General features: G+C 40.6%; 1 protein-coding gene across 1 annotated transcript; it reads left to right on the forward strand.

The window, feature by feature from the left end:
• The first annotated feature begins 3,622 nt into the window (after window positions 1-3,622).
• LOC132640882 (glucan endo-1,3-beta-glucosidase 6-like) lies at window positions 3,623-13,077 on the forward strand. The gene is made up of 2 exons (XM_060357680.1): window positions 3,623-4,540; window positions 11,697-13,077. Exons 1-2 carry the CDS (start codon window positions 4,194-4,196, stop codon window positions 12,799-12,801), a joined length of 1,452 nt encoding a protein of 483 aa, XP_060213663.1. The 5' UTR covers window positions 3,623-4,193; the 3' UTR covers window positions 12,802-13,077.
• The last annotated feature ends 10,738 nt before the right edge of the window (window positions 13,078-23,815 follow it).

Below are 23,815 nucleotides of genomic sequence, written 5' to 3' on the forward strand. Positions count from 1 at the left end.
GTTCATGTTTACGGGCCCCGAGGGAAGCTCGAGTTGGTCATCCTCTACCCGAATCTTTGACTCGTATCGGTTGTGGACATCCGCCCAGGTCACAGCCTCGTATTCCAACAAGTTTTCCTTTAGTTTGAATGAGGCCGTCGAGCTCCGAGGATTGAGCCCTTTGGTGAAGGCTTGGGCAGCCCATTCCTCCGGAACCAGAGGGAGCTCCATTCGTTCCCTTTGGAATCGGTTGACAAATTCACGCAATAACTCGTCATCCCTTTGGGCTATACGGAAAATATCCGCCTTACGGGCCTGTACCTCTTTGGCACCGGCGTGAGCTTTTACGAACGCATCGACGAGCATTTCGAAAGAAGTGATTGAATTCTCGGGCAGATGGTCGTACCAAGTCAATGCTCCTTTTAACAGAGTTTCCCCGAACTTTTTCAGCAACACGGATTCAATTTCATTTTCTTCCATATCATTGCCTTTTATAGCGCAGGTGTATGAGGTCACGTGTTCGTGAGGGTCCGTTGTGCCGTCATATTTCTGGATATCCGGCATCTTGAACCTCTTCGGGATTAATTTTGGAGCCACACTCGGAGGAAAAGGCCTTTGGATGTACCTCTTCGAATCCAGCCCTTTCAAAATAGGCGGAGCCCCCGGGATTTGATCCACCCAAGAGTTGTATGTTTCCACCCTCTTTTTGGTCGAGTCTACCCGCTTCACCAATGTTTCGAGCATTCTTAGAACTTCGGTGGATGAACCATCTCCGGATCCATTGCTCTCAACCATTCGCGTCTGGTCCCTTCTGGGTTCAGCAACACCTTTCTCCCTTTCCGGGGTCGTTTTATCACTTTTGTTTTGCAACTAGGCTATTGCGATTCCTTGTTCGGCAATCGCTGCTCTCTGTTCCTGCAACATTTCAAAAATTAAACGTAAGTCAATATTATCATCCGGGGTATCCGGTACTTTCCGGCCTTGAGTCCGGGACAAAGTAATTGAATTGTGAGTATCTAAAGGATCGGGGGCCGGAGGGGCGGCATTCTCTTGATTCACGGTGTTTTGCTGGTTAAGGCTCTCCCTCAAATTAACGGGGTTCAGATCGGCGGGATTTGCTGGTAATCCTTGTGGCCCATTGTCTTCATTTCCGGCCACAATCTTGTTGTTGTTGACGTGACCAGATTGTCCACTGTTAGCCATTTGGTCCGTTTTCACAGAGACGAACAAAAGATTTTTTCGATTCTGACGGGTAAGATAGAAACCAAGATCAAAGACCACTATTATCCTAGCCCCACGGTGGGCGCCAAACTGTTTACCCCAAATTTGGATAATCAATTGAATTTATAAATGAGGTATAGGATATGTGGTTGAGCTTTAATCTATTTTGATTAAGAGTAAATGGACTAGGATCAGCTATGAGTAATCTGAATAGTAATTGATGGTTTGCAACAAATGCGTATGTTAAATAATATATGGTACTATTTGATTGAACAAATCTAAAAAAGAACACAATAAATCCGGACCAAAATCAGGTAATAAGAAGGAGAGGTTCATATATTTTGCTATTACAAATGTTCTAGATCTGAAGAAGCTAACCCTTAAAAGTAGGGTAATGACCCCCTATTTATAGTTTTTCCCTTATGGGCCTCATACAACATAAAGCCCTTTTGAATAAAGAAAAACCCTAAAAGGATAAGGTTGGTCGTACGGTCTGACACCCGTACGATTGGCAGTACAATGTGGCAGAACGGTCTTGACGCGTGGCAATTGTGTAACGGATTACCCGGACCAACGACCACGATCAACCGGGCCAACGACCACGATCAACCGAGCCAACGATCACGGTCAACTCAGCTATGGAGAAACTGGACCAAACAATGTTCTTTGCTTTCTTCGGTTCAAGTACTCCTCCGGTCCCGAAAGAGAGTCTTCATGCTCGTGCTTGCTTCTTTCTTCCCTCGGTCTTCGGTCTTCGGTCTTACCGGTTTAGCGTATATCCAATTTTTACCGTATACAATAATAATAATAATAATAATAAAAAGAATGAAATAGTTAGTGCAAGACAAACATGGACTAGCCATTCACGATCCGCCGTTAAACGTGATGTAGCCAGCCGACTTGAAAGCGAAGTGTAGGAAAAGAACAAAAATAACGGCGTTAGTTCACCGTGAGACACGTCATAAGTAGGGCTTTGCACGCTGTTTTTTTTGCAGAAAATGCCACTACTTTTCAGACAAAAAGTCATTTATCTTGAAAAATGTCTCTTTCTTCTCCTTGCCCTTTTTCCTTTATTTTCTTTCTCAAGGGTACTTGTATTTTGCAGTTATTATATATATATATATATATATATATATATATATCTGTGTGTGTGTGAGCACACTTTGCGATTATTTGCTGCTGTTTATTTATACCTTTGGTAATTGTTTTTTTCCCATCTCTTGTACTGGTCATTTTATTATTAGTGAAATGTTTATCACTTCAAAAAATAAGAAGATATTAATCTGCTTTTAATTTTAGCCTTATTACTTTAAGAAGGCAGATATCATTAATTATTCCTTTAAGGGAGAAATAAAAATAATTTTGTTAAATATTCCTTATGATTACACTATAATATGATTTTCTAAATGATTTTTAAGAAGTATAATAGGAACATACAAAAACAACGGATGGAGTATAATAATGTACTAATATGAATACATGATATGTGTGCTCAGGGTGTGTACTTTTTTTTTTTTTTTATCACGATTTTTTGAAGTGTAGAGAAGATTTTAATGTGTACTTTATATATGCACCCATTTATTCTTGATGACAACATTTTAGTATATCGATGGCAGATTTTATAAATATGACTATCTAATTTATTAAAGTCCAAAGTCCCAAACCGCAACCACAACGTGATATATCTGTCCTTATTCGCCACATCTTTTTAGTATATCGATGACAAAACGTACGCAAGTTTGATATAACTATGTGTATTCCAAAAAAAAAAAAACGTAGCTTTTAATATATTTCAACTAAAGTTTCTACTCGGTTGATTGGGGCAGTAATCTGGAATATAATATCGAGTGATCTCCATTTTCATACGGTAATTGAAGTCAAATTGAAACAAACTAGGTGCTCACTTTCGATATTAAATTGGAATTTCATTTATTCATTATTTGCCTATTGATATTAGCTAATGCTGGTACAAATTTTATATAAAAACTTTAGTGTAGTAAGTATTATTTATTCTATATAGGAGGTGAGATTTATCTTATTTTGAAGCAGATTATGTGAGATTTATCTTATTCTGAACCTGATATAATCATGAGATAATCTATTACATATAAATAAACAAAAAGATATGATGGTGAAGAGGGGCGGAGTCAAGTGTAACCGAGGGAGTTCATCCGAATCCCCTCGGCAGAAAATTATAGTGTATATAGAAGGTTAATTTTTTTTTTAATGTATATATGGTAGGTGTTGAATCCTCTTGGCTTCTTCGTATGTTTACTTCTTCATATTTTTTAACCCCCTTATAGAAAATCCTGGCGCCGCCACTTATGGTGAACCACTATTTCCCTCCTGATTCTTGAAAAAGACAACTCTTTTAGAACAAACATGAAATGAGACCGTCCCGACCTTTGTCTCTGCTTTTATTATTCACCCCAGATCACCCTAACAAGTACATGTGCATTTTAGCTCACTCTATCTCTCTCTCATAAGTCATATCTATGTTTCACCTTCATTAACTGGAAAAAATATCTAGTAGTATGCTTATTCATTCCATTATGTTTATGACTACTCACTTGGGCCATTCCCTATTCTTATAGATAAGCCTCATTTGTTTGCCTTTTTACAAGGAAAAAAAAAGGTTCTTTTTAGCTTCAAAAATTGTTGAAACATTACTCAGCTTTGGTATCTTTCTTCTTGCCTTTATTACCCCTTTTCTTGATTTATTCCCTCTTCCACTTCTCTCTCTCCTTGTTCGCTAAAATTTCTAACTTTTTTCTCTTTTCCATTCTGTTCTTGATAGTAGTGGAATTACTCTATGCACTTCTTGTATTGTTTGAAACTACTTTTGAGCTGTAAACAAGAATCTTTTTCATTGCTGTCTCAGATTTTCTTTTTTTTTGAGCTTACAGCTCATTTTAGTTGTAGAACAATAGTTCATACTCTTTAGTTTAGTTAATAGAAAAGGAAGGACTGAACTGTTTCTTTATTTTGAAGAAATGGGGTTGTTTTCATTTTCAAGATTATTATTTGGGGTGTTATTTGTTGTAGCGTTGTTATTGTTTTCACCAGTAGTGAGTGGGATAGGTGCAAACTGGGGAACTCAGTCAACACATAGGTTGCCACCTGAAATAGTGGTGAGGTTGCTTAAAGATAATGGGATCCAAAAGGTTAAACTATTTGATGCTGATTATGAAACACTTAAAGCTTTGGGTAAATCTGGTCTTGAAGTTATGGTTGGTATTCCTAATGACATGCTTTCTACTTTGGGTAGCTTGAAAGCTGCTGAGAAATGGGTTTCTAAAAATGTTTCTGTCCACATCTCTAACAACAAAGTCAACATCAGGTGAATATCACTTTACTTGCTCATTTTTACTGTAAAGTTTTGTTCTTTTAAGTTTTATTTGAAGTTCTGTTTCTATTTTCTTTTGCCTGGATTTGCTGTTTAGATGTGTTTTTGGTTAACCATGAAAAACTGGGGCCTGTCTTTGGACTATGGAGGTGTATGGAAAGTTTTGATTTTTAAGATTATTTCATTAATCAATCACCAAGATGGTGCCAAAAGAATCTACATAGTGAGTGGTTGATTCAACCACTGTTGTAGTCAAGTTAATGAAGTTATCTCTGTTATATATACACACTGGTGGTCTATCTTTACACCAAAAAGAATATATGAAACAAGATTGTTATAGTACATCTAATATCATCTCACTGGTATGCAAAAAATTCCTATTACTTAAAATCAAATTTGCCTAAAGATACACTTCTCTGAATTGCCTTGTTCTCCTTGCAGTCTTTTTCCAGATAGTGACTTGTCTCTGATACTGTCCTAGGCGATTCACGGTCGTAGGCATCACCATGTAAAGTTGAACAAAAGAAAGTAGAAGACTTCAAAGTTGTCTTTTGAAGTATTTTCACTTTTCCTTTTTCAGTTAGTGACACTGATAACATTTTTGACTACTTGAGCGATATGAGGTTCTTGTGATATGACTTGCCTATTTATTACACAGGAAGTGTCCGGTTAAGCATACTTCTCCTTCACAGGGAGTCAAATTAGTTGATTCTTTCTAGTGCCAGCTGTTGAATCGGTAGGTTCCTTAGTGATTTGAAATATGGTGTGTACACCAACCTTAAGCAAAAGCTCATTCTGAAACTTCAGGAACTAAGACAAGCTTATCGCAGGCGTATGAGAAGGGTTGCACTTGAAGAAAAGCCATTGTTAAGTTCTGGGAACAAGAAATTATCTTGGTTTTAAAAGGTTAGATCATTCTTGGCTAGAAATAATCTAGAAAGACAAGTTTAAGATCCTAACTGGTACCTGCAGAATCAGTGGAGCCGTACTACGATATCACATACCTTTGTTAAACAGATATATGTTGGATTCGCTCTGATTGAGAACATTGCGTTCTGTCTGAGCTTGGGTAGTTAGTGATTGCGAAGCAAAATGGATTAAGACTTGCAGGAAAGTGTAGACGAACCCAATATATTTCTAGGGCAAGCTGTGGGTAGACTAGAGTGCCTATGTATGTTCATATATAAACTTTATGGACATGATCAGAGTCATCAGACAACTAGCAGACATCTTTCAAAGTGTTTGGGCGAGTATTAGCATGTACAGCATCCTAAGATGGTAGACTTGTAAGCGCGTAAGGAATAAGTTACTATACAATCAGGCTTGTCACCCCTGTGAGCCATGAATTCATTTCGAAGTATCTTGTAGTTGCAGTGAAAGTCTTATTAAAATAATAGAAGGTGGAAGAAAATCATACATAGACGACCCACTGAACATGCTAAAAGGTGTCATCTAGAAACTTAACTTAGGGGCTTGACCTATCGTACGCTTTATGTTGTCGAAATTTGCCTATTGGACATGCCTTGGTGACATGGCTGGTTGCGTGTCTCCCGCCCAAAGTTCAGTGCGTTTTACCCAAAAAATGGTTACCTTGGGCAGAGTTGATTTCCAGCCATCTTTTCAACTCTTTACTTCTCTAGATTCTAAGCCCATCGCTCTTTTTCTTTTTCAAACACCAACATTCCTTGCTGGGAAAAAAGGCAACTCTCACCCTTATCGGAAAAAAATGGTGTTGTTGGAAAGATGAAGCTTTGGCGGATTCTTCTCTACTGGTCAACTCCTCCCCCCTCGCCCTTTGCTATCTCTTTTGTTTTCAGATCTTGAATTACTTTTGCTGATATTGACTTTTTATTGTTCATTTTCCACATCAATAATGACTAACGTTCACGCTCTTTAGTTTGCTTATATTTGTCAAATATGCATTTAATAAACATATTCTTGGCTACATAAGGTGTTCAATCCGTTGAATTCGTGTATGTATTCAACCTAATGGAAACAAGATTTTTGGCCAACTTCATGGGTTATTGAAGGATTTCTGCTTTCATGCTGACAACACAGATAGGGACTCGTAATCTTTGCTCGCATATGTTGAATAAAGAAGGTTCAAGTTTGCTAAATGTTTAACTTGATGGAGTTAGTTGGAAGTGACCAAAATGCTAATATTTTTTTATCCCAAAAACTATGGAGCTTGCTGGTGTTAAATTAGGTGCTCATGGCTTGCTTTAGGGTTTTGGTTCCTTGTTCCCAATATTATTTTTCATCATCCATTGCTTGTGATCCTTTTTGAGCATAGAAAGAGCAAAATAGATATGTTGAAAATTGTGACTGTAATAGCCCAAATATTTTGGGGTGTGTTAACATATTTGACAAAAAAATTAGTTATCTATTGTGGGTTGTTGCCCCAGTCGATCAATATGGGAGGAAAGGGGCCTTTGTAGTCCACATTAGGAGATCAAGTAAAAACTAGCAGTAGCTGGTACATAATACAGAGAAAGGAACCAAGAAAAAGAAGGGAAAGAGAAGCATATCACAGGTCAGACCCTTGCCGCAAACGTTGTAGCAGACAAAAGCTCGATATTTAAGTGGAGAAGAGTAGAGGAGCGAGCCCATTGTCCATCGAGTTTGAAACCATGCGTCAATCGGCCCTTGGGAATTTCTCGACTATTAAAAAAAGGGAAATAGAAGCTATGTTGCTCGGACTCGGTGTCGAGTGTCGGATACGGGTACGGATCTAGAGGTCGGATTCAGCATAATCTAAATTTTAAGATTCGGGGGTACGGATCCAGGTGCGGATACGGGTGCGGGAATTCGGCTAAAATAATTCAAAATTATAAGAAAAATAACTAAATCTATGCCTAGAAATAAAAAACAAAAATAATTTTTTATAGTTATGTTTCATTTATAATTAAATATTAATTTTTAATTAACTTGAAACTCTTCTAGATACAATAAGTGTCCACTCTTCAAGAGCTCTCCGTTTCTTTCAATTTGGCCTCAAGTTTTTTCTCAGATTGGTCCATGGATTTGGTCAAAGTATCCAATGTCGTTTGACCAGATCCGACACGAATCCGGTGTCGGTGTCGGTGTCGTGTCGTGTCTGACACGGGTGCGGCAACAAAAGTGAAGGGTCCGAGCAACATAGAATAGAAGTGGGCGAAAGAAGAAGAGGAGAAGAAAATAATTAGTTCTAATCATAACAATTCGAAGTATGATTCTTTTATCCAAAAAAAAATAAAAAATCGAAGTATGATTCTAACACTTCTTTTGAAGTTTGGAAGCATGATTCTATCACTATTTTGGGTTAATATACATTGATCTCCACAATATTTATTCTTCAAAACTTGAGATTTGACTTGGAAACTCATGGTTTAGCCATAAAACGCCAAATTAGGAATTTGAGGAAATGACCACTTTAAGGATCACAACGATGAATCTTACCATAGAGTTGGGATTAGAAGGCTATCGGTAACCTAGACTTGTATTGGTCTATTGGGTCCATTGGTTTGCTAACATTTGATTAAGGGTTGATTTAGACATTGATCGAGATCCAAAGTTAGGAGATGAGTTAAATAAATTTATTTGATGTTGTTAAACAATTTTTTGTGTAGATTGTCGTTTGACTGAGATTGAGCACGACAGAGATTGTAGGTACATGCTTAGGTCAAAGTTAAGGTACGTTAAGATCTTAATCCCTGATTGTTCGGTTCTCCTAAACTAGCATGCCAAATGATTTTGACTGTGCATTCATGATTTGAAGTGTTTTAATGTATATGTTGGGAGGAGCATGTGCTGGCGGTAAGATGTTTTTGGAAACCAGTTGAGATTGACTATGCAAACGTGCATGCATCATGCATAACATTTTTGGTACCAAATACTAACTATACACCTTCATAGCAAATGAAAGATTAAGTATAACAAATAAAAAAAGATTTAGGTATGACGAATTATCCTTTCGTCCCAATTTATGTGGCACCCTTTCTTTTTTATTCTGTCCCAAAAAAGAATATCATCTTTCTACTATAAGAAACAACTATACTATAGAATTCCTCTTTTACCCTTAAATGATTTATAACCACACAAATATCTAAGGTATGTTTTAGACCATAAATTTCAAAAGTCTTTTTTTTTTCCTTAAACTTTGTGCCTAGTCAAGGTGCCACATAAATTTGGACGGAGGGAGTAGTATATGTCAATTGGTTTTACAAAACCATCTTATTGCCAGCACACGCTTGTTCCCACATATACATGGTAGCTAGTACAAGTTTCCAAATCATTTATGCATGATCAATACCAGTTGACAAATTTAGTGAAAACAAGCAATCATGGGTTAAGGTTGGATCTTGGTCGAAGTCAATTCTCGGTATTAGTTTGTCAAACCAACAAATTCTATATAGTTACGGTTAACCCATAGCCTTCTTATGCTAATTCTATGGTTAGATTTGTCATTAGGACCCTTAAGCTTAAAGTGCTCAATTCCCAATTTGGTGTTTTAGGGCTAATCTCATGAATTTGTAAGTCAAATATCATGTTTTGATGACTAAACCTTGTAGAAATCAATTTATATTAACCTGAAATAGTGGTAGGAATCATACCTTGAATTGCTATGACCAACCTTAACCCTTATCTTTCTTTCTTTCCCTCCTTTTACTATGTTCTTTTCTCTACTTTGTGTACAGAGGTCCCTTTCCTTCCCTTATTCAGTGTAACATATGACTAACATTAGACAACTAACTAGTTTGTTTATTTTTATTTTTTTGGGTCAAACATACCTCTGCGCTCCCCCCACCCATATCTACGATATTACAATGATCATTTCATTTAGACGTTTAAACGATTAGAAAACATTTTTCAAAAATGATCCTCGTGTTGGGAAAAGAAAGTCTTTTTTTGATACATGAATTATCTTAGTTCATGTATAAGAAATTAATTGTGATGCATGTATTCTAGTTTGTTTATGAACTAGGGAAGATGAAAGTTGCTCATGAACTAGGTAAGATACAAGGATATCTAAAATTAAATTAAGTACATATACTAGACTAGGTACATGCTAGAAGAAAATATATAAATACCTATGTAGTTTATTTATTTTATTTAAGTTAAGCTGATGGAAGAATATATTCCCCACTTATCTTCAAAGAGAATGATTGATTATGTAAGTTAAGTTGGTGGACTAATATATTCCCCACTTGTCTTCAAGAGAGAATTTGAGTGATTGAGAGTGCTTCTCCTCCCCCGATTTCCCAACAAACATATCTGTATATAATTAATTCTGTCTTCAACATGCCCCTCTACGTGAGGGTTTGATTTTCTTTCATGAGCCAAGCACGTGAAAATCTTTTTAATAGTTGGTGACGATAGAGACATAAACTCAAGAGCTCACTTATCTGATACCATCTTTGAAGTGTATGACCATTTCATCTAAAAGTTTAGACAGTTAGAGCGCACACTCTATTTACTTAATTATGTCTAAATCTCGGAAACAACAACTTCGAACAAAATAGCCAAGCGAAATAAACAAGGTCTAACCATCAATGCCTGGATAGCCTCTAAACGGATTTCTATTGTAATATTGAACAATTGGTTCCACTTCACGTGCAACTAGAAGCTACACATTTCTTCAATCAATTAACATCATGAGCAAATGTTGTATGCAAATTCAAAGTGGAGAAACTACTTGAATTTTTTTAAGGTTGTCGTATCGTATATGTTTGGCTCGAATGAAGAATGAATGGCAATCAACTGATGCTTGGGGGTTTAACTCGTGATCTTGGAAAGTGAAAATGCTGATCAGCTTGTTGCAGATGTAACTTAACTCACAATGAGAAACTGACGCTTTTTGTACCCAGTAATAGTGGACCTTAACTCACAATGAGAAACTTAGATTTTGTGTTCCCAGCAGGAGTTGACCCTCTTACACAGATTTCTACACTCCGGATACAGGTGTCCTCTTGAGGTTCTAATCATTTTTAATTTATGCCATCCTATAAAACACACTGATGTTCAAGTCATGATTAAATGGTCGTGTAGGACTTACCCTGGGGCTTTGTTCAAGTGGCAAATGTTGAGTGATTTCTGACTTGGGTCACAGGTTTGAGCCTAAAGCCATGTGAACTAGGTTTGGTATTTAACCGAGAAGGGTAGAGGAGCAGAACCATTATCCCGAGTTTTCAAAGCTTCTGTTGGTCCTAAGAGTTGGTCCCAAACGTATTTCTCGGTCATAAATAAATTATATGTGGGACTTTAGAAGTAGGTTCTCGTAAAATCTGAGGGGTCTGCACATCATTTCATGATGTGGCATTCACAAGTTGCATGAGTAACAGCGATCCATAATCCTTTAAGTCGCTTCCTTTCTTCTTGATGAGTTTCAAATTCTGAGGCAAATATTGGTTGGAACTTGGTAGTCAAAACCAGTCTAAGATACAATGTATGGAAGTCTAGAGTTTGACTAAAATTAGATGGACACTGACAGTTTCCAATTTTCCTTTTCTTTATTATATAATTAGCTGTATATTGCTAATTATCCGCAACTCTGAAGCAAATCAGCATTCCCTATCAGATTTTCTAGTTGGAGAATAACCCAACTTGATTTTGTTGCTCTAATATGACCTAATGATCTGTCGGATCTATAATAATGTGGGTCGTTTTTTGTTGTTTCTGCAACACAAATCAAGGTGGCTGCAATGTCATTCTTTTTTGTATTGGTTTGATGTGACTGTTTTGCTACACATCGTCTGTGAAAACATCAGCTATGCAGCTACAACTGTCTTTGTCAATTTGAGTTTTCCTTGAATTCATCTTTTCATGTACAAAGTAGTCTTACCTTATTCGAATCATCTGAGTAGGGCTTCACTGGTTTCCGAGAAAATTCCTTCCTCATGAGAGTGAGCTGAGCTGCTGCTTCTTCTTCTTCTTCTTCTTTTTTTTTTTTTTTTTTGGGAGAATGGTAACATGAGTGAGCTGAGTTTTTGACTAATCATTGTTGCCGACATGATTATTTTCCTCTGCTGTTCTTCTCTATATTCTTCTGTATGTTGTCTGTTACCGGGAGCCTGATATAGAATAAGCTTTCATCGACCAAGTAAATGTTAAATTTTTTCATTTAATAAGCTAGACAAAATGTTTACGCGCATCGCTTTTGACGTTGTTGTAGGTATGTTGCAGTTGGAAATGAACCTTATTTGACAACCTACAACGGAACTTACCTTAAAACAACTTTTCCTGCTATGCAAAATATCCAAACTGCACTCGTAAAAGCTGGCCTCGGTAATCAAGTAAAGGTTACTTGTCCCCTCAATGCAGATGTTTATGAGAGCGCAAATAGCTTGCCATCAGGTGGTGATTTTCGAGCTGATATCCATGGCTATGTGAGCCAACTTGTCAAGTTCTTAAGTGACAATGGTTGTCCTTTTACTATCAATATCTATCCATTCATAAGTCTTTATATTGACTCCGACTTCCCCGTTGAATATGCTTTCTTTGATGGAAATGCAACACCTCTAAATGATGGTGGGACAATGTACACCAACATGTTTGATGCAAATCACGACACTCTTGTGTGGGCTTTACAGAAGAACGGGTTTGGGAACGTCCCTATAATTATTGGAGAAATTGGTTGGCCCACTGATGGTGACCGCAATGCTAATGCACAACTCGCACAGCGATTCAACCAAGGATTCATGCAGCATATATCAGCAGGAAAAGGCACCCCTATGAGGCCTGGGCCTGTTGATGCCTATCTGTTTAGTTTAATTGACGAAGATGCTAAGAGTGTTCGACCTGGAAATTTTGAACGTCACTGGGGAATACTTACGTATGATGGACTACCCAAGTACATCCTGAATCTTGGGACCACCAATTCGGGGTCCTTAGTTCCAGCTAGAAATGTGAAGTATTTGGAGAGGAAATGGTGTGTGCTTAAGCCCAATGCTAAGGTTGATGATCCCCAGATTGCACCTAGCATGAGCTATGCTTGTGGACTTGCTGACTGCACGAGCCTCGGGTATCAGACATCTTGTGGAGGTTTGGATGCACGAGGAAATATTTCATATGCATTCAACAGCTACTACCAGATAAACAATCAGCTTGATGATGCTTGCAAGTTCCAAGGCCTCGGGACTGTCACTAAGTCAGATCCATCAACTGGTACATGTAGGTTCGGGCTCATGATACAACCATACTATGGAGGTGCAGAACGAAAACATGGCTATACTAGGACAGCGTTGGCTCTGATTCTGTTTCTGTGGACAATTCTGTAACAAGTTCTCTTTTCGGGCTATTTAGTTTGCGTTACAAATTATTATTATTGACCCTGCTATGTAGCATCACCAAAATTAACATTTTTTCTTCCAGTTGACAGCAAACATTGATATTCATTCGAAACTTCTGATGATGAAGTTAATGTTTGCGTCTGATTTTGAACATGATGAGCTACATGCAGGGGTGAACACATGATGATTTAGCAAGTACTATGTGTCGGTAATTTGACATGCTGCTCAGATCTGATATATGAATTATGTCCATGTTTTCTGGAACTTGAGGCCTTGGTGTTCCCAACTGTTTTCATGTTCACCGGTTTGGCTATTTTGTTCATTCAAGCATTTCTTTTGATTGTGTATTTGCTGTGACTGCAAACATTGTCAGGAAAACACCTGAAAAATATTTTCTTGTAACATGTTTTCTGGTATTTGATTGGTGAGTGAAAAGTATCTACAGGGAAATCATTTAAAGTATCTACCGGGAAACCATTTATTAAATAAAAATGTTTCTTTTTGATGAGAAATTTCTGAAGGCCAGTTGTACACGGTTCAAAACTTGGCGATGGTTTTCCCCCTCTATCCTCCTCCACTTAAATATTACACTTCTATCTGCAGTAGAGTTCGCCTCATGATGTGCGCCTAAATGCACACATCACAAGTTGTATTCTTTCCACTAGACCAAAAGTCCTTTGGGTGTGTGGGGGGATGAATAGTGTTTTGATGTTATTTTTGAGAGATTCATGATAATTTAACTGTTTGGTTGGAGTTGTGGTATGATCATGAAGGTACCGAGTTGAGATAGTTGTGAAGAAAGATATTTTTACCCCGAAGTGAGGAAAGTCAGCTTCTTCCTTTTTTGTGGGAAAAGGAAAGTATTTTCTCGCAACCAAAATCCAAAAAATGACTTACTTTCTCAGAAAATATTTTCCATCATACCAAACCCATGTCAAAACTGCATTGCTAGTAGCGTACTCTGATTTCAATCTTGTTATTTGTTTCAACTCACAAGGATTGTGTACAAACCTCGTCCTAAATAAATCTTTCAACTAAGTCCGGTTTATGTGAAAGCATACCTCTTTCCTGGGATTATCTTTGAGCTAGTCAACACTTCTTAGAGCTTTCCAAATAAGCATTAATGTTACATTTTAAAATTGAACCAAAGGTAATTTGCTGTACATGATCACTAGTCTTGATCCTGTTTTGGGCCTCCACGTTAGCTACTAGTTCATACCAAATGCCTATTTGCTGATGACTGATTGAGAGAATATCATTCTTCATGTGAGTTTAGAGTGTTTTAGTAGGCGTTTGGCCATGAAAACCAAATATTTTTCACTTTATTTGGAATTTTGAAGTTGGAGTCGAAGATGGAGTTGTGTTTGGTTATAGTTTATGCAAAGAATATTTGTTTGTTTGAATGTACTGAAAGTTCCAAGAGAGATCCTATGGAGATGTTTGGAGGTTAAAGGTGTACCTGTGACGTACATTAGAGTGAACAAGGACATGTATGAGGGAGCCAAAACCAGGGTAAGGACAGTAGGAGGAGACTCAGAGCACTTCCTAGTTGTGATGGAGTTGCATCAAGGATCAGCTCTTAGTCCGTTTTTATTTGCCTTGGTGATGGATGGATTGACGCGACAAATTCAAGGTGAGGTGCCATGGTGTATGCTTTTCGTGGACGACATAGTCCTGATCGACGAGACTTGTAGTGGAGTTAACGCTAAGCTGGAGGGTTGGAGACATACCTTGGAGTCTAAAGGGTTTAAGCTGAGTAGGACCAAGACAGAGTACTTGGAGTGCAAGTTCAGTGAAGCACCTCAGGAGGTTGGCGTGGAAGTTAGGCTTGGTACCCAGGCCATCCAGAAGAAAAGTAGTTTCAAGTATCTTGGGTCTATCATGCAAGGCAGCAGGGAGATTGACGAGGATGTCACACATCGTATTAGGGCAGGGTGGATGAAATGGAGGCTCGCTTCCGGAGTGCTATGTGACAAGAAAGTGCCACCACAACTTAAGGGCAAGTTCTACAAAGTGGTGGTTAGACCGACTATGTTGTATGGGGCGGAGTGTTGGCCAGTTAAGATCTCTCACGTCCAAAAGATGAAAGTTGCCGAGATGAGAATGTTGAGATGGATGTGTGGGCACACCAGGAGTGACAGGATTAGGAATGAGGCTATTCGGGACAAGGTGGGAGTGGCCTCGGTGGAAGACAAGATGCGGGAAGCGAGACTGAGATGGTTTGGGCATGTGAAGAGGAGAGACACGGATGCCCCAGTGCGGAGGTGTGAGAGGTTGGCCATGGATGGTTTCAGAAGAGGTAGGGGTAGGCCGAAGAAATATTGGGGAGAGGTGATTAGACAGGACATGGCGCAGTTACAGCTTAGCGAGGACATGACCTTAGATAGGAGGGTGTGGAGGACCCACATTAGGGTAGAAGGCTAGTAGATAATCTCGTTATCCTTCCTTATTAGTAGGCGCATTATCGCAGTATAATTTCTTGTGCTCTTATTTCTGCTATTATCTGTTATTTCCTGTATTTTGATTATTCTATCTTATCTGTGTCGCTTTCGTTATTTGCATTTACATATCGCTTTGAATTTCTTAGCCTTATCTGACCTCTTTTTATGCTTTTTATTGAGCCGAGGGTCTTTCGGAAACAGCCGTCCTACCTTGGTAGGAGTAAGGTCTGCGTACACTCTACCCTCCCCAGACCCCACGGTGTGGGATCCCATTGGGTTGTTGTTGTTGTTGTAATGTACTGAAAGTGAAAAACCGGCGTTAATGAAAAATGGTATGGATGAGTCATTTTGGTAACGGGCGATGGCATAAATGAGCAAAACTATTGATGAGTGGTATAAATGAGCCATTTTCGATAGTTCGATGGCATAAATGAGCCAAACTATTGATAAGTGGCATAAATGAGTTATTTTCGATAGGTCGATGGTATATTTAAGCCTTTTTCGTATATACTATGAGTTGATTCCTCTTATTTTCTGTATGTATCTACTTTTTTATACTTTAACACCTCTTAGTAAAATTTTTGGTTCCGTCGACACTGACACTATACGTATGTTCTAATGTTTTTGAACGGTTTAACGTCTCTTCCTTTAAGACAGAGGGACCATACGAAAACAAAGTAAACATGTTAAATTTGCATTGCTAGAGTTGCGGATATAGAGTATTGTTATCGGGTCATCTGAACTCAGTACTTTCTGTTTACCCTTTAAAAAGGTAACAATTAAATTTATCAATGGTTTAAAGGATATGCGATTTGATTTGCTATAGTAAAGGAAAAAATGACAATAACGAAATACAGATTATGATTAAAAGAACAAGGAATAGCCTTCCAATTGGATGTATAATTCGGCCAGAGACTTGAACTTAGCTCGGACCAAACTATGAGTGCTCTTCTTATTTGATATTTTGGTAAAGCTTAGAGAATAAGTTAAAGAGTATCTAATCGTGTAGATGATGGTAAATAAGATGATGTTGAGGGTTTACTCCCCTCCTCATTTATAAAACAAGAATTTACTTTCAACTAGGTAACTAAATCAATTGAAGATAAGGATCCCCGAAATCACGGGATTGACAACTGTCATTGCGTCGTGCGGAGTGAAATCCGCAATGGGCCGGATTTCCCGCAATGTTGCCAATTGCTGGTGTGCTCCTCGAGAATCGTTAGGTCTGAATGTCTCTATCCAGTTTGGCCGAGCTCTACTATCCGTTGCTCCTTTATCCAAATTCAGATTGTCGATCCTTAGGTCGGGGCTACCGACCCCGGTTTTGACTGTATACAGATAGTCCCTCAATTTTCCGGAGGGAAGTATTAACTTCGAGAAATGGATTCGGATAAAGCCGAGTAGGCCGTACCCAGCCGCCTTGGAAAAGACATTCCCATCAAATTTTTGCACTCTGACCGATGTCAATTCATCATCACTACAGCCGCCTAATCAGTATCGATAATCTGCCCCTTGTCAGAACTTTTCAACCCTTCAAATTTTTGTACTCCCCATTATATAAAGCACATATATTTTCTGTTTGCCATGCACTTTGAACCTAAACCTTAAACCTCATCTTTTAAAAAATCCTTGCTTGCAACTGCCAAGTTCTTCATTCTCTTCCGAGTTCTGAACCTTTCTTAAACCCTTATTTTTCACCGCTTGACACTACGCTTTCTTCTTAGTCATGACTTCTCTACCGTAGCTAACTTGAAGTGCGGACCATCCTTCGTCGCCGCCAAATTCACCGCCCTTGTCAGCGATGGGAGCGACCAGCCTTGAGAAGGAGTTGGAGTTTCTTGCTACGGACATTCTCCCCGCCGGTTTCAAGTATGCGAACGATTGTAAAATATCTTCTCACCTTGACTCTGTGGAGAAATTCGAATCTTTTATCGACGCTGCCACCATCCCCGTAGTTTGGAATGATTGTAACCTTGGTGCGGATGTCGACACTCGCCCTGTTGAAAGCGGGGTGAGGATCAACCATCATGTTGCTAGTTATTCGATGGTCTATACCTACCTTTTTGTTATTGAGTTCTCTCTTCCCATTCCCCAAGTGGTTGAGGACTTCTGTCGCCGATACCGCGTTTGTATTGGCCAAATTGCTCCACAAATTTAGAGGCTCGTATATTGTTTCAAAATTTTGGCCAACATAGCCGGGGTTTCTTTTACCCTCGACCATCTGATCCATATCTATGTGCCCCGGGTAATCCGAGGGGGCATAGTTCATTTGCTCCCCCGTGGAACCCGAGGCCTCATAGATCCGGAAGATGACTGTGATAGGGATGGCTACATCGGTTCGTAATGATTCGCATGGACCAACTCCACCGTTCCCTGTCCGTAGACTTTCTAGTAATATGGAATGCTACCCCGAATCCGGTCGAACCTGAGCTTGTTATCACTATCTTTGAATGGGTAGTTGCACTTTTAGGAACCTCTCGTGACGTGGGCCGTTCTTGGAGGAGCATGGCACTCGAAGGGTGGAAAGGCAAGAATCATGGTAATTTTCAATCTGTTCGTGGAATTCCTTACGTCTGTTTTTCCGTTCTTGACTCTAACTTCGACTCTTCGATTTTCAGGGCTCCCGACGAAAAGGTCTTCAAAAGGAAAAAACATCATAAAAGAGGGTGCCGAGGATGTCATTGAAGGAAGGAATACTACGGCTGCGTCGACGAAAGCATCCAGATAGAGAGTCCCTGCAAACACCTCGACTTTTCCCTCAGGGATAGGCTCTCGGGTCAGATCGCGACATATCTTGCAGACTCTAAGAGAAATTACTTGTGATGGACCACCCCCGATGATTGTTCTTGATGAGGAGGATCTATCGGAACAAAACAGCCCTGGTTCGGCTGTCCCAAAGGATAATCCCGAGGCCAATTAGCTAATGCACAATACTGTAGAAGTACCAGAGGGTATAGGCCGAAGTTCTCAACATTTGGTTCACTATACCGATTCGGACTTCCTTTCCGTTTTTAGTTTAGGACCATAAATTAGGCCTTTTAGTTTTGTAGAACAGATGTAACCGAGGAAATCAGACATTCGTTATAAAAATTAGTAGAAACTTCTTTGGGGTTGACCCGCGATTATTTGGTCCATGAATATTTTCACCAGCTTTCATCGAATTCAGTTGGCTTTTACCCTCCGTTTGAATTTTTCTCTTCGTTTATGCCTTCGTTATGTCGAACTTATGGATACCTTATCCTATAAGTTTCGAAATAATGCGGGAAAAGTCAAAACTTCTTATCAACCGTCATGTCCATCTGACTTCGGCCACGTGTGGCTTCTCTATTGGATGAACCGTCGGTTATCTGATCAATGCGTTTTCGTCATCATGACTCCTCATTTATAAATAGCCCAAAACTCATCCAGTTTTACTATTTACAACTTGCAAAACTTACTCTTTGCTTTTAATTTGTTTCCTTCATCTAAGAAGTAAAGAACGTTGCCGGAATCTTCAATTCTTTTGCCGGAATCACCATATTATCCATCAGAATCTTTGTCTTTCCTCACCGGAATCTTCATCTCACTCGCCGGAAACTTCATCCAGTTCTTGAATTTTCCCTTTTCTTCAAACCTTCATAAGGTTTTCCTTTTTTCTTCTTTTACCAAGTTTTTCTTCCATTTCTTCTTCTTTCTTCACAAATGGCCCTGAGTCCGGCATCTTCGTCCCATGAAGCCTCTTCAGTGGGATCTCCCCAGTCGATCGAAACTCAGATTAAAGTTCCATACGAACCCCGGGGTAAGGCTGTCATCCCTACAACGTACCACTTCGACTCCGAATTTGCGGTAAAAAAGCCCCCGAAAGGTAACAATGCCGACCGGGATTATGACGTCCGACACTATCCCTCCGCGATCGACGCTTCTATCATTCCTAAGGTCCGTTCGGAATGCGGTTGGAGGTACCGTCCCGAAGAGATCGTAATCCCGGGCCCTGATGACGACATCACCACTTATGTGGAAGGGTATTCCTCCGTTTATACTTACCCTTTCACCTTCAAACTTAAACCTCCGATTAATGAGGTCATTCTCGATATGTGTAAGACATATAACTTGTGTCTTGCACAAATCGGGTCGAACATTTGGCGGATCGTTACATGCATCCGTTTTTTGGCCAACAACGTCAATCACCCATTTACTTTACATCATTTGATCCGTCTTTATTCCCTCGGATTTTTCGCGGAGGGATTGTGAAGCTTACAAAACGTGGTAAGTACCTGATCCTCTTTAGCGTGGATGAAACAAAATATCGCGATTGGCTTGAACGCTTTGTTCGGGTCAAGACTGAGAAGATTATTCCTCGAGAATATCTTTCTTTCCCTGAGAAGTGGAGCAAAGCCCGTAAGTTCTCTTGGTGTCTCTTATTCCTGTTTCTTGTAAGTAACTTAATTTCCTAACTTACCTTTCCTCCTTTCCTTTTTAAGCCAAAATATGGCTACCGAATACCATACCCAATTTTGAGAAGTGGGTGGACGACATAATGGCACAATATCCTCACGAGATCCGTACTTGGAGAGACCTCTCCGCGGGCCAGTAGGAAGCAAAGAACCACGGTGAGCCTTCTGTTTATCTTTTGCGCCCTTTTTGGCCTTGCCCCTTTAACCCTTATTGGTGATTAATCATGTGTCATTATGCAGGCCTGAAGAGGGGTAAAGTCACTTTGAGGCCCGAGCCCTCGGATGCTCCCCCGACGATTGAAAATATGTTTGATCTGACCAGTGTAGATCAGGTCGTTGTTGAGGCTTCGAGGAGCAAAAAACGGAGTAGTTCTTCAAAGCCTTTGTCTTCAACGGGCAAGAAAAAGAAAAAAATTGTTCAGACTCGGACGTTAAAAGACGTTCCCGAGAATGATGTTCTTTTAAAAATTATCGTCTCAGCAACAGCCGCCGCCACTGGCGCTAGTGTAAATGACCCCTCGGTCGACATGACGGTGGGTGATATGACCAGGGTAGCCGGTTAGACTGCTGAGGGTAATTATGAGCAGCCCTCCACTTTGCCAGACCTCGGTCCAACGGGGGCTACAATCCCAGAAAATACCATTTTGATAGAGGACGGTCTGCCTTCGTCTGAAGCAGCCAGAACTACCCCTTCCCTTAACCTCGAGCAGGAGGAATTCGAAGGTATGTTCGATGCTGATGCCTCTCCTCCTACTGCCATTGCAGATCCTACGGGATTTAACTTGCCTATTCCTCAAGGGCCAAGAAAACCTTTGAGGGCAACCGAATCAGGTTCTCCCCTCACCTCGTCGATACTTTTCCAGCCCCAAGCACTAAACCGAACGAGACAAGGTCCATCGTAGTTACCATTCCTAAGGACACGCACTTCACATCTCGGCCGGTTGGAATTGCCAGTTATCTTTGGCCCTTTGCGTCCGATGAGGACTGAGAAAAGATGGATTGAGTCTCGTGGAAATGTATCTTTAATGAGAGTATGCACTCAGCTAATCGGGTATGTTCAATATCCTTGAGTTTAATTTTATCCTGTGAGTCGTACTTACGCCTAATCTAAGTTCTTTTTTCTCAGTCTGTCCTTTTGCAGCATAAAGGCTTCCGTCGATGTACGAGGGAGAATACCGGGCTGCGCAACCATCTCGAAGATGTTCGGGAACAGCTGGATGCATAAGATCGAGAGATCGAAAAGTTCAAAATCCTATTGCAGTAGAAGGAGGATCAACTGCTATCAGTGGGTGACCCCTCGGTTCTCAAGGCCGACCTTACGGCTGCCAAAGAAGGCATGGTTAAGGCCGAAACTTGGCAGACCTGCTTGCAAAGTACATTATTCTTTCAGTGGATAAGCGGAAGATCGAGGCAGTACTTAACGAGGAGGCGGCCACCGATGCTAATTTGTGGCGAGAGCTTGATGCTGCCAAAGCTGAGATTGTCCATCTTGATGCCGAGTATGATCATGAAAAAGATCGCTCTAGGGTATTTCAAGAGAAGTACGATGTCCAAGCCAATTCTGCGGAGGGTCTCAAAGAACAACTCGAAGGGCCAACTGAGACCTGAGTGTGCTCTCGCAGGAGAATGCCGGGCTGTTGACCCAAATTCAGCAAGCCTTGTCCGAGCAAGACCGGATTCAGGTCCAAGCTAAAGATGATGTCGAGGCTGCCACTTTCCATTCTACCTTGCGGGCCGAGCACATGAAATAGAAAACCCGAGTGCTTACTTTGAAAGAAGTTCAGCGCGGCATTGAGGACATAGGCACAAAGATAGCTCAAGCCAAGGAAGCAGAGGCTCGGACATAGGATACGTGTATGGAATGTTCAATTGGGTGATAGACCTGCTGTATGCTACTTCGGGGTTAACTAGGACCTGGAAAAGCCTCACTGCTGACTGGTGGAGGGGGAAAAACCATGGTAATATAACGGATCCTACGCTATCACTTTCTCACATAAGCCTCTCCCTACTTTCTTATGAATTTCTTCCAACATTGCACAGGTATCCCCGCAAGGCAGTCGTTTGCTTGGAAGATCCCTTCAAGTAAGACCGCCTTTTCCAACATCATGATTGTTTCCACCTGAAACTCAAGCGACCGGAAGCGCAGGGCGCGTAGCCCTTCGCAACCTGTTGGGACTTCGGCTGAGGGGATAGGCTCCCGAGTGAGGACTCGGTGCCGCCTTCTTGAAGTATGGAGGGAAGTGCAGGTCAGCCACAGGGTGGTGAATTTTGACGACGAGGATGAACTCCACCCTGCAGAGCCTTTTGAACTCAACCGGGAACGTGCCAGTCCTGAATCACTGGAAACACACCTTGAAATCGGTAATCTCGGGGAGAGCTCTAGCTAGCCTGGATCCCTTGGTGAAAACTTGAGAACAATACTGGCACAGCTTGTGGAGCAAACCTTTACGATTTATGCCACTGCCACTACTGCCATGGCTGAAGCGGGGAAAATATTGGCCCAGAGGTCAACGGCTGGGAGAACCGCCAACTTCACCTTGACGTAGAGACTCTCCGGATAAGGTGCCGCGAATCGAAATCCTTAAACCATTCCTTGCTGCTGAGCTATAACGAGGTGAAGCAGAAGCTGTAAAAGAAGGACGGGGCCCTTCAGGCCAAGGATGCTGACCATCAGAACCTTCAAGTAAGGGTCCGTCACCTGGAGGGTGAGTTGAAGGTTGCTCGGGATTAATTGAAATGTTTTGCGGCTTCTCGAGCCCGGCTCCGAGCACGATGGGCGAGGCTGCAGCAGCGTCAGGTTTCCAAACAGCAAAAAGCCAACTTGGATCGTGATTTGGCTATTCTAAAGTCCCACAGGGATGCCTTTCAAGATGCTTTGGACAATAAGCTAGACCTTTCCGATGCCTTGCTGGTTGCTGATGTGGATTTTGTGGCTGCCTAATTCGCTATGGAAAACTTTTGATATCTGAGGACAGTAGCTCCGACAATGAGGAACCGGGGACCCTCCCTATGTCCAGGGTGATCCGTCCTCACCCTAAGAATTATAAACTTCTCGAACCTGCGCGCTCATGTTGTAATTTTGATATTGCTTATTTCAGACAAACGTTTTTAGTTTGGTTAACTTATGAAGTCGAGCCTGTCGGCTTTACTTCTTTTGCTTTTTTCCCTTGGGTGCTACTGGCCCAAAGGTAACTTTAATGAAATGCACTTATCATTACTACTTTATTTTTGCTTTATTGTTTTCTCGGCCCAGGCTTAGCAGTTCTTACTTCAAAGGGACATATCTGCACCGAATATCCACAAAGTCTTGGAAGAGCCAGTCGTCTAGTTTTTCCTCTTACTATTTCAAACTGTAACCCCTTTGCGAGGCATATAACAAACATGCCCAGTTAACACGCCCAAATTTTTTTCATTCAGCTGCTATTGTGTTCGAACTTTAACCTTTCTTTCCTTTTAAAATTTGTGGAAGAATTTTATTAATAAGAGAGGGCCCTTATTTCTCAGTGCTTTAGAAAAGGACATCTCCAATTCGTTTTGGCATAGGTTTTCTGTATGCGTAAATTTGCATCCGCTTAATTTACTTGATTTTCGTGGCAAAGATTTTTCAAAGGAAAATTTTATTTATTCCCATAAATTTTATGTAGGCTACAAACACAAACACGGCTGCCATCTAGTGTGGTCGGTCCGATTAGATGTTCGTTTCTGTATCCGGGCAATCCCTGGTTCTGACTGTAGCCTTAAATGACTTTTCTTGTTTGATGCATGTGCATAGCCCCCCCAGTGTTTTGGAGTAAAGGATGAAATTCCATGCACTGGTGAATGCCTCTGGCCAAACATTTAGATTACCGAACGGCACTGCCTCATTAAAAACCTTGCCGGAAAAACCCAGTTAGGACAAAAAAGAGTGCAGCACCGGTAGTAACGGTCTCACTGGTCAGACATAGTACCTTTTAAGGAAGCTGACGTTCCAATTGCTTGGGATTTTGTCTCCATTGCTATCCTCCAGCTGGTACGTTCCCTTGCCTGCATGCCGACCACCTTGTAGGGACCTTCCCAATTTGGCCCAAGCTTCCCCAGGATTGGCATCTCGGGTATTTTGCGTCACCTTCCGAAGTACCAAGTATTTTG

This window comes from Lycium barbarum, chromosome 5 (genome assembly GCF_019175385.1).
Source record: "Lycium barbarum isolate Lr01 chromosome 5, ASM1917538v2, whole genome shotgun sequence".
In the NCBI taxonomy this organism is placed as follows: domain Eukaryota; kingdom Viridiplantae; phylum Streptophyta; class Magnoliopsida; order Solanales; family Solanaceae; genus Lycium; species Lycium barbarum.